Here is an 18,329-nt window from a genome sequence, read left to right as displayed (position 1 = left end):
ACACACACACACACACACACACACACACACACACACACACACACACACATACACACACATATGCCAGGGAAGATAAAACAAACCAGTTCTTGCCAGAAAGTAACTTTCGTTATTTTGGAGGAGGCAATGTATTTGACCCCAGAGTACAAGAACAGTGGACAGAACTTGGAAAGAGACAGATTTATACTTGATAGGAGTTCCTCAGAAACAGAGCCCTCCAAAAGGGGAATGAGCTGCCTCTGGAGGTGGTTCATTGCCCCTCATAGATCACCAAAAAAAGGTTCAATGATGACTTGTAAAGTATGTTATAGTAGGGTTTCTTTTTCTAGTATAGATTGGACTAGAGAGCTTCTTAGGTTCCTCCCATCTCTGCACTCTGTGATTCTGTGATGTGTACACATGTAAGTAAATGTATTTTCTTGAACTTTTAAGGCAATATCTAATTTAGAAGGAAGGTCTGACATTTCAAAAGATCTTATTTTTTTCCTTTGGAGTTCAGATTGCTATCCTCTGAGTTAGATAACTAAAAAAATGAGGAGGGAAAGAGCTCAATGTTCATAATAATTCACATATTTAGGACAGAAGAATTTAATTTTTCTTAATTTCTGAGGGATGAGTTCTTTTAAAGGAATTAACAGAGAGAAAAGCTAAGTTTTTTAAGAAAAGTAGTGAATCACATTAATACCCCCCTATTTTTTTTTGGTAGGGGGCCAGTAAATTATATGAAATATGTGCAAGGTAAGTAGAAACTTGTAGGGATAGAATTTGGCCGCAGCATTTAGCACTAAAGGTGTACACTTCTAGCATTTTTTAAAGGTGAGAAAATTAGGCCAGTCTTATGAAGATGATGAGAAAGTCTTCAGAGCCTATATACTGAGTTATAAAAGAAATTCCAATACAGTAAAATATGGTTTTAGAAACAAAATGAATAAATGAATCAAAAAGCATTTATTAAATGTTTACTATATGCTAAACAATGTGCTAATGGGATATAAATATGAAAGCAAAACAGTTCCTGTCCTAAAGGAGCTTATATTCTGATAAGGAGAAGCAACATTCATTAGAGTAGATAGCACAATAAAACCTTATTAATTTAGTCTTCACTAATTTAGAATTAATTTCTGATAAATGGATTGCTCTGAATGAAGGCTTACCTTAGCACTATCTATGAAAGAAAGAGCTTGCTTAATATGCAGCTGCCTTTTTGGATAAGGTCAATGGGTGCTATTGATTAAGAACAATTAACAGGCCAGAAGGAGAGAAGAGGAGAGGGAAACTCTACCAAATCCTCTTTGTTTAAACAATCTATGATTAGAGAGTTATTTGAATGTTATGTTAAAATTAAGAGTTCACTAATATCCAGAGGTCTAAGTCAAGAGTAATAAAACTGATTGGGACAATTATCCAATTAAGGAGAAGTGTCTTAGTAGGACTTGGTGAGGTGACAATTAGCATAAAGTTATGTAATAAAAGGAATGAATGGTATCATCATAGAGTTGGATAATAAGGAGGAATAGATGGAGACATGTCAGACTGTCTTGATGTTTTGATGAAAATACTTTGATGAAAGACCACAAGATGTTGGTGAATCAAAGATTTTCTCACGTCTCTGTCCGTGTTTAGTATTCCTCCTAAGTCAGCTGTGTATGCTTTGCTGTGCATCTGCACTCAAGCAACATGCTTATTATAATTTAAGCATCTTTTCATTAATATAAAATTTCTACTTGGTAATACAATATTTTGTTAAAATTTAGTTTAGTGTATTATAACAACTAGAAAATAACCATGTTTTAAAAAATAATTCTATAAATTGGATTTTAAAAATTAAAGTATCCTTCCCAATTATACAAATGGTTTTATGCAGGAAGTTCCCAATTTTTGTCACTTAGCGTTTCACTGATCCATTTATTTGGTTTTACATGTTGCATTTCTCACCACCTTTACCCAGTTATTCTGCTTTTCCTGCAAAAGACTGTTGACACAGCAATCAGTATACTTTTATGTTTTTTAGCAATTCTCTACTGCAAGGGTTCTTGACCTATGATCATGAAGTTGGTTGTTTTTAATTTAGATAATTGTCTTTCAATATAATGGGTTCTTTGTAGTCTCATATATTTTCATTATTTGAAAATACTCTGAAGAGGGGTTCATAGACTTCATCAGATGGCCAAAGAGGTATGTACTACACAAAAAAGCTAAGAACTAGTCTTGTTAGACATGTTTTGAAGTCCATTTTAAGCTTATTCTCAGAAGTAGCTATTTCATGGCTTCTAATGAACTCTTCTAGGTAACATATCAATGAACTATGAAGTACTGAGATGTTGAGAGGTTTTTTCTGTGTGTGGTTGCAAATAAATACGTGGAAAAAATAGGTATTTGTAGAACAAATACTTTGTCTTAATTGCACATTATATTATTCATCTGGATCATTCTGTTCATAGCTACATTGCAGAAGACATTTTTGGAGCTATCTGACTTAATTTTATTTTGTGAGAAAGAATGCAAAACAGATGGGAAAAGGATGGACAGGGTTTTGGGCTTAGGTTTCTTTGAGAGTTATAGGGCAAATTATCTTCTGAAGGGAATGTATGGGGTGTGTCCAAATGTTCTTCAGACCAGACAGAGAACTGCACATTCAGAAAATAATTAGAAAGAGTAACAACATTATGAAAAAAAAAAAAAACAAACCTGCAGCTCAATACTGATAAAATGGAGTGGTTTGTAAAATATGAAAGATGGGTTAGTTCTCATTTTTCAAAAGCCTTTCAAAAAGTCCAGAAGGAAACACAGACAAGCTGATGAACTTTGAAAGTTATATGTTGAATTGATTCTACCTTTAAAAAGAAAAGCAAGCTGTACACAATAGAGAGCTGGGGATTCATATACAATACTCCTTTTTCTTTTCTACTTTATATAGGAAAATATCCATTTTATTCAGTGTTTAAGTCTAAAATTTTAAAAAGGGAAAAACAAAAATAAACATCCCTTCAATGGGAAAAATACTACCATTGTCAATGAACAGTTCTTAAACATCTCGTCTTTTAGGTTAGCTCTGAGATTCTAAGGTAATTCTAAGGTCTAAGGTGAATACTTTTGAATACTTTTGTTTATTATGATAATTTTTATTTGTTCAATGTTCTAGGTCCATGATGTTATGAATGTAGGGAACTCCTCTTGTAGAAAGCCGACCAACTAAAGATAGACAACAAGACTGTAACTTATAATTTTAAAAAGTTGCCTGAAGTGCTATGAAATTAAGTAACATAACCTTGAACTAGGGTCATAAGCTACCATGTTATCAGTAGCAGGACTTGATTCCAAGTTTTTGAGCCTCCAAAGCCTGCCTGGTAATCACAGCATTATACAATTTCTCTATTCAAATATATATATGTATATATAATCAACTTCAAATTGTACTACTTTTTAAAGAGATCATGGCTATTCAAATTATCTCTTAAAAAGTCTTTTAAAATTATAAGGCAATAAGCAAAATTAATGTAAATTAAACGTTTAATTAATGATTATCATAACTGACATTTGTTTTAGAAAAAAGTTATGAAGCAATTGAATTGTATTTGAGTGTGTATGTTAAGACCCTGTGTGTTATGTATATGTATATGAGTATGTGTATGTATATGTGTATGTATATGTATATGTATGTATGTGTATATATATATATACATACACATATTATATACAAGCAAATTTGTCCATATCTTACAGAACTCGGAGCATAATCTTACTCTTTTAAATATTCTATGGTATACATCTACAGTCTTTGTGTCTGTAGTCATTATTTTTTATGTCTCATTATGTCATAATAATGACATTTTGGGTCCTTCTTAATGATTAATTTTATGTCAAATTCTTGGTCAGAAATGACTTTATAGAATCATAAAATTAGAACCGAGCAAAGTTTAGCATAACACCTCATTTATATTATAGATGAGGAAATTGAAGCCTAGAGAAGGTAAGTGACTAACCTCAGCTAGTAAAGTGGCAGAGATGGGCTTTGAATCTAGGTTCTTTGACTCCAAATTCAGCATTCTTTTGACCATATTACAGTCCTTGGTTCTCCAACTATAACATTGTCCCATGGGAAAATATAACTTTATTTACAACCATTTGTTTTATGATACAATTTTCAGGAATGTATTTTAGCAAAAAAGTAGGGACCCCTCATACTGTTGTTTCTTTTAATGTCTTACAGTCCTTAGGGAGTGGAATATATTATTGCATTCAACTGAGATTGATCTATAATATTTATCAGTAAATTTGAACTAAATATGAGAATTTAGAAATCTTTGAGGCTATGTCCCAAACCTTCATTTTTATTAGCAAGTTGTGTCCTTAAAGGAAAGATGGCTACATCTCTCCTCAGGGTTTTAGGGGTAACCCTGAGGCTTTGGGGATGTGTTTTTTAATGTGATATAGCTCATAAAATTCCACCAGTGTGCTTCCCTACATTACTTTTTAATGATATCGATTAGTCACTCAGACTTAGTTTTTAGAAAGGGGTACTTAATAAGGTGATATAGGAAGAATAGTTGGTATAAAATAACTATTCTCAGTATAGTACTCTATGTTTAATAAATATTTATTGAATTTAATTGTTAAAATGATATTTTTGTGATTAGTGTTCTGCTCCTCATTCAAAATACGATTCTCTAATACAATTTGTAGGTATCTCATTTGTAATTTGCAATTTGTAAATTGACTAGTCTATTTATGTATGCTAGAATATACTCGTATGTATTGTGATAAAGATGACTATTTCTATTATGGCCTTTACTTTGCAAAAGTTATTAGTAGGCAGATATAATATTCCAAACACAATTAGGAGATCAAATTTTCCATATGATTGTATTTATTACTGATTTGTGTTATGGCTCTGATTTTGACATATAATATAAAGCAATTATACTTCTGCCTGATTTTATCCCAAAGGTAAGACTATTACCTCTTTATAGATGACTTACAGATCTATATATCTAGGCTCTGTCTCTCAGGCTTCTGTATTGCATCAACAATTACTTATTGGACATTTCAAGCTAAGTGTCCCAGAGATATGTCAAACTCAATATGTCTAAAGCAGTGCACATTAACTTTTCCTAAATCTATGCAACTTCTAAACTTCTCTATTTTTGTCAAAGGCATCATCATTCTTCTACTCTCTTTTGTTTACATCTTTGGAGTGATCATTGAAACTTCACTCTCTCTCACCCCACATATCTAATCAGTTTTTGATGTTTGCTTCAACTATCTCTCACATCTAACCATTTTTGTCTACACATACTGCCACCACCTTAGTTCAGGCCTTCATTAGCTCTTTCCTAGGTTATTACACCAACCTTTGAATCATTCTCTCTGCCTCATCTTTTCCAAGTCCAGTCCATCTTCCACACTGCCAAAATAGTTTTACTTGTGCTTAGATCTGGCCATGTCATTCTCCTATTCAATAAACACCAGTAGCTCTATTATTGTGTCTAGGATAAAATATAAACTCATCTTTTTAGTTTTTCAACCCCTTCAAAACATGGCCCCATATTATCTTTCTAACCTTGTTGTATATTATCCCCCTTCACTCCATGAACTATAGCTTGTCTCTGTTCTTTACATACCCCAGTCCATCTACCATCTCAGTGCCTCTGTACTGACTGTCCCTCAAACACTCTCTTCTCACTTTTGCCTTAAAGATTACCGATTCTCTCTCTCTCTCTCTCTCTCTCTCTCTCTCTCTCTCTCTCTCTTTATGCAGTTGGGGTTAAGTGACTTGGCCAGGGTCACACAGCTAGTAAGTGTCAAGTATCTGGTCTGAGGCCAGATTTGAACTCAGGTCCTCCTGACTCCAGGGCCGGTGCTCTATCCACTGTGCCACCTAGCTGCCCCCTGATTCTCTTTTAACACAAAGCTCAAACGCTGACTTCTACATGAAGTCTTTCCTGATCCCCACAACTTCTAGTGCTGTCTTCCAAACTACATTGTGTTTATTCTCTGTAGTGTATAAATACTTAAATGTGTATTTATTGTCTCTTCCATTAGAATGTAAATATTCTTGAGAGTACAGGTTGTTATATCATTTGTACTTGTACAATAACTAGTACATACTAGGCACTAAATAAATGCTTTTAGATAAATTTATTGATTTTGATTGATAACTTTCTAGGGGGGTATTTAAACATTGAGACTCTCTTATCTATGATGTTATCTGTGCCCACTGTGTCAGATAATCTTTTAGTAATTTGTGTTCTCGTAATCTTTCCATGCATTTCTGATGTGATACATCATCTGACACTGTGATTTCCATAACCCTCAAAATACATGATACCAATCAGAGAATTAAAAGGTTACACTTATAGAAGTGATTTCTATTTAGTTGTATTCTTATTTATTTAAGACAAACTAAATACAACATATGAATATCACAAACAAAAATGTTTATAAATGTATATATGTATGTGAGGAGAGAGAGAAAAAAAGAGGGGAGGCAGAGACAGAGAGAGAGACAGACAGACCCACACACAGTGCCACAATGCAATGTAACTATTTAAAAAAATTTTATGTATCAGAAATTGAAAGTATTATATGCTAACTCATTATGTTACCAGAAATAATATTTCTAGAAAGGTATTTTCCTCTCAAGGTAGTCACAGTGAGAGGCTCTCTCTGTTTAGTGATGGCTATCCAGTGTGGTTGTGTCTTTTGTTAGAAACGTTTTTGGAATTCCATTTTTTTTGTAACTGCCTTCATACCCAGCAACTCACTCTTTTGAATGTATACCCTGATGGCAAATCTGTGTGCTTTGGGCATATATTTGATTTTTGGAAACATCATTTGAAATCAATATTGATGAATAAAGGGGGTAGGCTTATCAAGCTAGTTGTTTTTACCAAGAAAATATAACTATGAATTAATGAGAATGTGTTTTGTTTTTTTTTTGGATATTTTTTAAACTTTTGAGAGGGAGTTCCAAAATGGTTTTGAATAAGAGACCAGTCTCCCATCACTTCTTGAAAGGGCTATTGGAATATTCTTAATTGTATTTAGTCTCAAACCTCTCTAATACATGCTCCACACAACTGCCCAGTGGATGTTCCTTAAGTATAGGTTTGACCATTGTCATTCCTTTCACCAGGAAACTTTAGTGGCTCCCCATTGCTTTCAGAATAAAATAAAAATTTCTCTCTTTTATATTTAAAGTCCATCATAACCTGATTCTTTCCAGCCTAAATTATACCTTGGGTGCTCATTATGTACATTATACTCAGGTGAAACTGACTTGCTTGCTGTTTGTTCCCTGCATGTGCCAACAAATCTCCTACCTCAGGGCCTTTGCATAGCCTGTTATTCATGCCTTGAATGCTCTTTTTACCTCCACCTCTTGGAACCTGTAGCTCCCTTAAAGGCTCAGTCCAAGTGCCACTTCAAGAAGCCTTTTATTTTACTAAGTTGTTAATTTTTTCCTCCCTCCCTCTTCATCACTTTATATTTATTATGTGTATGCCCTCTATTTACTTATCATTGAATATCCTCTTGGTAGGACCTAATCTCTTTAAAAGTAGGGATTTTGAAAAGTCAACTTGACTACTTCTGAGTGAGAATTTCTTTAGTTTTCTACATAAGCTCATTACAAATACTTTGTTCTTTAGTGAACATTCTTGTAGGCTTTGGGGAACATTTTGTATCTTTCTGCTTTATTGTATGTGGTGAAGAGGCAAAAGGGGACTCTAAATCATTCTGAAAGTCACCAATGCCCCATTCTATGCAGAGTATGATTTAACATGACTATATATGATCCAACTAAAATGATTTACAAATATTTAAACGCAGTCTTCTTAATACTTAAGTGGTTGAGTAGCACTGAAATGTTACAGATACTGTACATTCCAAATGCACATTCTATAAAACCAGTATACTCTTCTAAAAATAGTTCAGACTCTGCATGTCTTAGAAATCATACTTCTGGAGAGGGTCACATCTAAGTTGGCAAAACAATTCCAACAGGTGGAGATGTGAAATGAATATAATTTTGGCATGGGAGTTGGGTTGGAGGGAGAGATGGTTTATGGTGATTAAATGCGGTTGAAAAAATTGAGGAAGAGCCAGCAGTCTAGTTGTGTTATAATATGGTAAAAAGAAGAGTGAAATAAGGATGGACAGGAAAATTGAGACCCTATAAGCAAAGATTTTAAAAGCCAGGTTAAGGAGTTTGTTTAGACAATGAAAAGTCACTCAAGATTTTTGAGCCAGTAAGTGACTTTTGTATTAGAAAGATAATTTTGGCAGCTATGTAAAGGATTAATTGGAGAGGGGAAAGACTGCAGACAAAGTCAGTTAGGCAGATCAGAGAGGCCCAAATTGGAACCATAGCTATTCAAGTGAAGAAAAAGGGAGGGATGTGACCAATAATCCCAAAACAGAACCAGCAGGTCTTGAGAAAAGTTTGAAAGGTAGAAGATAAGGAAAAAGAAGATTTATATCTTCTTAAATACACGTCTGTCTTAGACCCAAAGGAATATTTAAATAGTTGGCCTAAGATGCTGGCTATTTGGCTGCTACTTCATAGATTCATAAAAATTGCTATATTAGACGGAATCTAAGAGGTCATCTAGTTCACCCAACTTATGACTCCCCAAACAAATGATATTCTAGCTTCTCCTTGAACCTATAATGGTAATAGAAAACTCACCAACCAACCAGAACAAACTATTCTATTATTTGAATTCTAATTGTTATGAAGTTTTTACTCATGTTGATCCAAAATCTGTCTCCCACCATTTAACTCCCACCATTTTAATAGTTTATATTTGGGAACAAAGTAGAAAAAGTGCAATCCATTTTACAGATTCAATAAGTATCTGCTATGTACATGGAACTTTGTTAAGCCCTCAGGCTACAAAACAAAGCAAAGAAACATACCTTACCCTAATGACTCCCCCACAGAGTGATATTGCAGTCTTTCACTGAAGCCTTCCTCTAGTAAGAGAAAAATCACTACTAACTAGATCAAACCATTCCATTACTAGATAGTTTTAATTGTCTAATAGGTAGGTATCTTCTAGGTTCCTTCATTTCCTGGCTAAAGCCATCCGCTAATCTATCAACTGATATTCATTCAACACTTTTAGCTCCCTCTATACACATCCAAGCTGGTCAATGTCTCTCCTGATAATATAGTGACCAAGAATCAAGCAGAGTATTTCAGAGGTAGTCTGATCAGAGCAGAATGCATCCAAAATGTTGCTTACCTTGTTTTGGACAGTATACTCCTATTAATTCAGCTGAAGAGGATATTTTTTAAGGGGTTGACTCATTTACATTTCCTTTGAGGTTCTCTAAGATGATTATTGAACATTGACCAGAGATTTTATTTTGATATTTTGTGGGAAATTCAACCTATAAAAATCATTTGATAACATCATCTTATCTAGCAGCCACCAGAGAAACAAATATTTTCTATCAGAAAAATACTTCACAAAAGTCATGCTTTACACACTCCTTTGGCTACCAAGTGGTAAATTTGTGAATTACTTAATCATTAAGTAACAGAAAATTTATTTGTTTTTATAGTACCAAAAACCTACATCTAAGCTAAAAATTAATCACAATAACATCACTAATTACAATAAAGGTGACAATTTATTAAGACTTACTAGTTTTTTTCTTGGTGAATTTTGAACCTGCAAGTTTTAAAAATATTTCTATTGTTACCATTTTTAAAAACATCACCTCATCTTCCAGTTTGTTCATATCTCCTCCTCCACTCTTTGTTTATTCCTTTTAAACAAAGAATATGGAAAGAAGAAAAAAAAAACAGTCTAGCACTTAACAACATCTGACACTATAGCTGTTTTCCACAGTCAAAGATACCCACTTCTACAAAGAAGGGATATATAAATATACATACATACATACACACATATATATGTAATTATCATGGGGTTTCTGGGTCAAAAGCAGCACACATAATTTTTTAAAAAATCATGTTAAAGGAAAAGATAATTAAATTATTAGAGGGACACATTTATTTCTATAGAATAAACAACATTTTGAAATTGCTTTTTGTCATTAAAAGTATTTATAAAATCTTCTACTGCATTCAGCTGGCTTGCTTCCCAGAAAGGATCACTCTAGATACCTTGCCAAATATCACATAGGATATTGACACCACAGAGGCCAAATTGCTATGTATGGTAGCATAGTGTATATTTGTGAGTGCTTTCTGAAACAGTTAACATTAGTGAATAAATTCACGGCTGTATGGGAGAGCACTAGCAGATTCACATAAAGAAAATGCATTTTTATTACTAATTATTCTGACAACCTAATTCTTGCTTGCATATATTGTGAAGCTGCCAGTTGCTAGTTGGACTATTAATGGAATAGAATTAAGGTCTGATGTTATTTCCCTTTAGTTAAGCCTGTATCTGGTTTATGAAGGGATGCTGGCTGGTTGGTACTGAGCTGTCTACATTGGGTAGATGCCTGTATTCTCCCTTATACCAAGGGTGAATATCATTCACTGGCCTCCAGGACATGCATAGCTTCTGGGTGAAAGAATTGCCTCTTCTGTGTGTGCACAAGTCCAGATAGCATTGACCTTTGCAGGTGGGGAAATGGCATACTGAATTTTGGCCCAGAATAACCTGTGGAATGTGGGTAATAAATATCCCCCTCATTATTATGTGTGTATTATGGGTACATTCTTTTTATGTACCTGAAAGTAATTCTATATAATAATTCTATAATAAATTGTAATAGTGATACATAATGTAAAGAATTCTAGATTTTAAATCAGGATAAATTTGTGTCTTTGACCTGTACTATCTAGATAACCCTGGGAAAGTCATTTAATTTCTAAGAATCTCCATTTTCTTATCTGTAAAATGGGAATAATATTTGCACTACCTTCCACACAGTTTTGTGAAGAAAGCCCTTTTAATATCTTATAGTGCTATATAAATGTAAGCTATCTTCATCATAATTATAGTAATCATTGTTGGAATAAGCCTATAAGGAGGCAATGAGAGAAAACTACACAGCAGCCTGATTACTCTGGATCTGAGATTTACCTGAATATAAGATTTCCCTAAAACCTTGGGTGTTGGTGGCAGAAGTAACTAATTAAAGCTAGCATTTACATAGCACTTTAAAGCTTGAAAAACTCCTTACAAGTGTTATCTCAGATGGATCCTCACAACAACCCTCTGATGTAGGTGATTTTTCATGTCCATTTTCTGGATGAGGAAACTGAGGAAGAGGGAGGATAAATGACTTCCTGAGGGTCATACAGATATTGCGGATATTGTGTTTGCAGTAGGATTCAAACTCAGGTGTACTTGATTCTAAGTCCAGCCCTTCATTCATCCTTTTGCTTGACTGCCTGTGCATAGCAGCCAAAGCCAGGACTTGTTGGAATAACACTGATTTGCACTTAAGGAAGGAAAGTGCTATCTTCCCACTGACCCTAGTACACATCCAGTTGAGCTCATTGAAGAACAGCATGGTGTGGTGTTTAAAAAGTTCAAGAGACAATTTCTGGATAATTAATAATTTTTATTAATAATGCTAGCATTTTATTAATAAAAGGAATAGTCACTTGGCCATCTCTCTCTTGGGCCAGAGATGACTCATGGTGGTGGGCTAATAGTTTATATGTCCTTGGAAGGTTGGTTGTTCCTGAGGGTGGCAATCAACTCTGATTGGTTAACAATTAATGAGAGTGTATATTACAATGAGAGATGGACCCACTCCAATGCTGTGCTGGGGGAATGGAACTTTGACTATATCATTTACTTCTAAATTGCCCAGTTTGGGGCAATCTAATTAAAGAATATGTCCCCACCCAAACCTGAGTAGAACCCAATGGGCAGGAATTCACCTAGATAAGATGGTCTAGGTGGGATAAATTTTTGGCAGAGGTCAGTAACGTCCTTCAAAGACAGGACTTTGAACAAGGAAATAGGACAGGGAAAAAACCTAGATCTCCCCCAACAGTTGGTTATTAATAATAATTTCTCTCAATGGTATTGTACTAGGGGATAGGGATGGAGATAGGGATTAGAGATAGAGATGGAGATTAAACCTAGATTTTCATTGATGTAGGGAATTCCCAGGTGAGGAAACTCCTTCTACCAATGTAGGTCATCACTTCTGCAACTTATAATCTTGAGAGTTGAACAAAATACTGAGAAGTTAAATCACTTTACCAGCAGCACTCTGCCGGTATGGGTCAGAGGTAGGGCTTGAACTTAGATCTTCCTATTCTAGAAATAACCATAATTGTAATAATTTGAATTTTTATGTGTCTGTGTGTATATATATATATATATACATAGTGTTTGTCTCCAAGGAGCTTAAAGAGTTTTATAATGTTTGCTTTTGAGATAGGCAGAAATATTATGGTACATCGTGCAGATCCACAAATAGAACTCCAGCTTTCTGATTTCCAGTCCAGTAGAATGATACTTTCTCCAGACCTGCGTTTCATGAATTTTAAGCAACCCTGGGTACAAAGTCTCCTTCAACCAATGATGCACATCTGTAATTTATAGTTTTAGAGGGTCACTTGTGGGGTACTGAGGTATGACTTCTCTGTGGTCACACAGAGCTAGTGCATGTCAGAGGCAGAACACAAACCAGACTTCAGTCAGTCTTCTATCCACCACATGCTGGGTGCAAATTTTTGTGCAAATTACCATTCTCAAATTAAAATCTAAAGGATGACTCAAATTCTGTATTACAGCTCTGTTGTTAGGATGTTTATGTTTATACTTCAAGCATATTCATAGTGTCTAGGCACATGGCTAAGAACACAACAGTAACAGTTTCAATGAGGTTGTGTACATTTAAATTTATATTTTGCTATGAAAGTCTTAACTGTGGGAATAAAATTATGCTCTTAAGTATTCTTAGTGGATAGAAACATTTTTGCATAAAATCAATGGTATAATTATATGTTTATTTCAGTGTTTACAATATTTTAAAACAATTAAAATAGCATATATTTCCTTTGTAGAAATACTTCCAAGGGATTTGAACTTAAAGGAGAAGTTCATAAAGCATTTTACAGGTAACAACTTTGTTTCTTGATAAGATTTCAATATGTCATGACTAAGAAAGCAAAAAGTAATATAGTTTAGGTATTTAATTGTCATATATCACACATCACATATCAGATATCAATTGGGAAAAATAATGGTAAAGCTCTTGTTTTTTCTATCATGTCAGACTTCTCATAGAATCAAAAATTTGGAGCCAAAAAGAATTTTAGAGGTTTTTGAGTCTAGACCTCTTATTTTTAAATAAAAAGTCTGAGACTCAGAGAGGAAGGACACACAAATAATAGTGACTGAGGTGGGATTTGAATGCAGTTCTTCCAGATTCCAAGACCAGAATTCTATTCACTATGCTCTGATTTAAACCTTAAATGAGAATATAATTGACATGAGAGTTGTCCTTAGAGAACAAGTGGTTTGGGTTAGCAAGAGGGATGTAAGTTAGATCAAGACTTCTCTGACAAAATTAAAAACTGTAATGCTTTGTCAATGCACTAAATCAGTTGCAGATTCAAATGTGTTATCTCCTTTTGAGTTCGTTTTAAAGAAAAAACATAAATTGCCATTTGATGATAGGTTTGGATGTGGCCTTTATTGAAAGTAAAGTATTTGAAAATCACTCAAGTAATTCTCAAATTTTTGGTCTCAGGACCTATTATCACTCTTAAAAGTTATTGAGGACCTCTCAAAGAACTTTTGTTTATGGGGGTCTATATCTATCAACATTTATTATATTAGAAATTTGAACATCTTAGTATTGTTATGAAAATGATTTTGACTTCATAGACTCCCTGGAAGACTTTCACTCTTTGAGAACTGTTCATCTAGAGGCACCTTAAGGTTTCTTGCTGCTTTATTATTTTTTAATATGAAAGCCTAAGAGAACATAAATGACTAGCTTTAGACAATATAACTCTCCTCTATAAACAGGAATTCCCAAAGAAGCAAACATAAAGAAAATAAAGACCCAATAGGTCCAATTCTGTTTGGGACCCAGTACTACCATAAGTCTAATGCTTGTCTTTCTAAAATATACTAAAAAAGGAGGGGGCAGCTAGGTGGCACAGAGGATAGAGCACTGATCCTGGATTCAGGAGGACTTGAGTTCAAATCTGGCCTCAGATACATAACACTTACTAGCTGTTTGACCTTGGGCAAGTCACTTAACCCCATTGCCTAGCCAAAGAAAATTAAAAAAAATATATTAAAAAGTCCCCCCTAGAAATAAATAGAGGCTCCATTATGTGAACTGTGGATAATGGACAGCAAAGTTAGAATATTTTTTTTTTATATTTATGATAAGCCTGATTTGCTTCTTCCCACAATGGAAGGATAAGGATATGGGAGAATGGTCAAGTTCTTTTAAGGGAATACAAGGTTGTGAACTATGCAGCCACACTATCCCTGTCAATAAAGTACTAGCAAAGTAGTTTGGATAATGGCTTTCTGTTTATAATAAACATTCTTTTACTGTTAAATAGGACCAGTCACATTTTCAGCTGAGTGTAACAAACACTTCCATCGACTGTATCACAATACTAGGGATTGCACTATACCAGCTTGTAAGTAAGACTGAAAGTACTTTTTTTCTTTAAATGTAATCTTTCTCCAATAAATGCACATGATCTTTAACCACATGCTCCTGACACTTGGAAGGCAATAGACTAAACACGGTGTGATATTATTTATACAACTGACGCGATTTGAGGGCTGAATCCTATTGTAAATACATTGAGTGGTACCAGTTTCTAAATGGGAATATATCCAAATCTTAAAAAGCCAGATTCCATCGAGACCCAAATGGATTGTTATCATCTTTCAAAAATATCTGGCAGGAAAATATTTTCCATCCATGTGGAGATAAAATGTCGTCTGAATTATAAGTTAGAAATTCCTCACAAGATAATAATTGAAAAATAAAAAGAAGTGTCTTTGTAGATCCTAGTATAAAACCATACATCTCCTGGACAATTAAGTCTTATTTTTAAAAAATTATTGAACATGTTCCTCTGGAAATCTAAGTTTTAGAAAGTAATGCTATTTTCAGATATAACATTAAAATGATATAATTTAAAATACAAGTCTCCTCCATCTTCCTACATATAATAGTCTCCAATAAGCATATATTCTGATGAAAATAAAACCAGTGAATAAAAAAGAATGACCACATATATTTGTGTGGATTAGCCTATTACTAAGTCCTAGCTGACAGAAGTATATGACCACTGATTGACCAGCCTGTGTACTAGAAAGTTACTATGTACCCAATAACTGGTTTAGTCAGCTTCATTTAGGCAAGGAATATAAGACTTTCCTAATAATAACCAGTTCAACAAACTTTAATCCAGATATCCACAGATAGCACTTTCCTAGTCACAATGGACTAATGGTCAATAAAGGGGTTTACCATCTGGGGCACCCAATGAATGACTTATCTCTCCAACTTGGTCCCTGTGCATCTGCCCAGCAGCAACAGTCAGATATAAGAGCAGAAACTCAGAGATCTGTACTCTCAGTTGGGTTAGTCATCTCACCGTAAGCCTACACCACTATTCACACTTGCCTGTGTGACTAAGAGCTGGATGCTGCCTGACTTGTGATGCTTGAGTGCTTTTGTTACTTCTCAGTACCTTACCCACAAACTTCCTGCAATATTCAATTGATTTTTTGATCCCACTTTATGATTTATATCAAGGTTCTCATAGATTTCAAGATATCATAGATAGCAAGATTTCTCATAGATTGCTTAAGGAATTTGTCATGTTTTCTCTTTACTGTACAAAAGAGTCCTTTGGAGTCTTCTATAAAAAAAAAGGATTCATTGTGTGTGTTGCAAAGCCTATGGAGTAGAGTTAGATGATTTTTAGTGCTCTCCAACTGTAACTATTATGTTATATTATATCATACATAGGCAAGAACTGATTCAGCATTACTTTCTATGAAAAAATGCTTATGGATTTTAGTTGACCAAATTCCATAAGAAAAAAAAACTGTGGGATCACTCTCAGGCAGGGGGTAGAGAGATGTATGGATAATATTAAAATACATTATATAAGTAAAATCTGCTTTCAAACCTTTAAAATATTTCAACAAAATATGGGAACAGCGTGATGAAACACCCAAAAAATTCAAGGATCTCATATAGTGTTAATAGAAGTACAGTGCCTAGAACATAGGAAGTAATGGTCCCAACTCTACTTAGTTTCAATCAGATCAGATACAAATTACTGTGGTCATTTCTTTAAGAGGGACATTAAAAAACCAGAATATAACCAAAGGAAGATTTTGAGGAGGCTTAAAAATCATGTGAAGAATAATGGAAGGAAACAGAAATATTGAGCGTAAAGATGAGAAGGCTTAGACATAGTTATGTTAGCAGTGTTCATATGTCTAGATGACTGTCATATGGAAGACAGATTAAATTTAATCCATATAGCTCCATAGGGATGAACTAGGACAATTGGATGGGAGCTATAGCAAGGTATATTTTGGCTTGATATAAGGAAAATTGTCTTAACAATAGAACTGTCCATAAATGAGAAGGACTGCCTTGTGAAGTAATGAACTTCCTTTTTCTCCAAAGTTTCAAGCATAGGTTGAATGACTACTATTAGGGATATTGTTGAGGAAATTTCTGTATGAGGTGGCAGCTGGAGTAGATGACCATGAAATTATTGAATTTACTAGTATCTAATATAACAGGTTTTTTTTAAGAAGTCTCAGAGTTTTCTTTTCTGAATTTATAACCTTGTGTTTAAGAAAATAAAATATTGTCTTAAGGAAAAACTGTTAACAAAACTAAGCCAGCTTTAGAATAGCTTATTAGATCTAGAGATGAGGAAAATTACCTTAAAACCAAAGCAGAATTACTTAACTAAGCAAGCACTTGATGAGTGCCAACTACATGTGAAGCAAATATTCATTGCAATTGGGGGAAACAAAAGAAATAAAAAATAAACTCTATGCCTTTGAAGATTTGTTTCATTTAGTTACATATGATGATATAACCATTATGCACAATGATAAATGATAACTTAAGCAAACAACTACTGTTGAGTTTCCTAGTTGTATAGTATCTCAAATGAAACATTTTCTACTCATTTTTTATAGATTACAAAAGATGTGCAAGACTGCTAACAAGGTTAGCAGTGAGCCCGCTGTGTACACAGCCTTAGAAAATGTAACATGTAAGTATGTACCTATTTTTGTATCATCCTTATGCTGCATATCCTGGCTTTATTATCAGGATGTGACTAATATAGTCGCATGAAGCTAATTAATCCAACACGTAGTTTTCGTGTAACTAAATGTTCTCATTCTATTGCCTATACCAGGAAGAACTAAGAGCTAAAGCAAATTGTCATTTTTCAGTAATAGAAAATTTATTTACCTGTAATGAATTAAGTGGTATATGCCATTATTGTCATATGCCAATATTGATATTTGATATTGGTCATTTATATGACCAAGTCATATAAAACAGGTAACACCTTTGTTTTTCAAGAAATTATGAATGAGGGGTAGCTAGGTGGTGCAATGGATAGAACACCAGCCCTGGAGTCAGGAAGACCTGAATTCAGATCCAACCTCAGACGCTTACTAGCTGTGTGACCTTGGGCAAGTCACTTAACCCCAATTGCCTCACCAAAAGAAAGAAAAAGAAAAAAGGATAAACTATTAATGACATACAAACTCCTGAATAATACGTAAGTTTTTGACATATTTTACTTTTTAACCTCAAACCATATTTTCAACTGTACATATATATTATGTGTATGTATATGTATGTATATTTATATGTCAGCCTTCTCTGCTTGTACCCTTGTAGTGAAGCCAACAAATATCAATATATCCATTGACTTTACTTGCATGATTTTGTCAAGCTCTTCCTAGAATTTTTCTACCTCTTCATCCTCTGCAACAGACAACAGTTAATAAGGTGTGTGTTCTTCATAGTGATTTTCTTTTTGCATATCTTCATCCTGAGCATGACAAGGTGAAATGACTACAGGTCAAGCAAAGATATTTTTGTTGCCTTTAGGGACACAGTGAAATTAACTCTGCCAACACCTTTATTTAGCTCTCCAAGGAGGCCATACTTCTATTAAGCTGCAGCTTCCTTATATCTTTTTGTTTCATTCATAGCAAGAACCTCTCATATCTGTTCTCTTCTCTCCACTCACATAGCCACCTCATAGTTTAGGTCCTTGTTCTCTTTGCCTGGTGTATATGTATATGTATATGTATATGTATATGTATATGTATATGTAT

General features: G+C 34.1%; 1 protein-coding gene across 1 annotated transcript in view; it reads left to right on the top strand.

Annotated features, from left to right (window-relative positions):
- Window positions 1-17,233, top strand: part of LOC114053868 (ALK and LTK ligand 2-like) — a 26,197-nt gene extending 8,964 nt beyond the window's left edge. Inside the window, exons 3-5 of the mRNA XM_027876968.1 lie at window positions 13,019-13,072; window positions 14,540-14,620; window positions 17,169-17,233. Coding sequence (XP_027732769.1) covers window positions 13,019-13,072; window positions 14,540-14,620; window positions 17,169-17,233 — 200 coding nt within the window. The remainder of the gene's footprint in view (window positions 1-13,018; window positions 13,073-14,539; window positions 14,621-17,168) is intronic.
- The last annotated feature ends 1,096 nt before the right edge of the window (window positions 17,234-18,329 follow it).

This window comes from Vombatus ursinus, unplaced genomic scaffold, assembly GCF_900497805.2.
Source record: "Vombatus ursinus unplaced genomic scaffold, bare-nosed wombat genome assembly UNPS02014812.1, whole genome shotgun sequence".
In the NCBI taxonomy this organism is placed as follows: domain Eukaryota; kingdom Metazoa; phylum Chordata; class Mammalia; order Diprotodontia; family Vombatidae; genus Vombatus; species Vombatus ursinus.
Note: the sequence above shows the minus strand (reverse complement) of the source record. Positions and strands in the feature narration are given on the sequence as shown.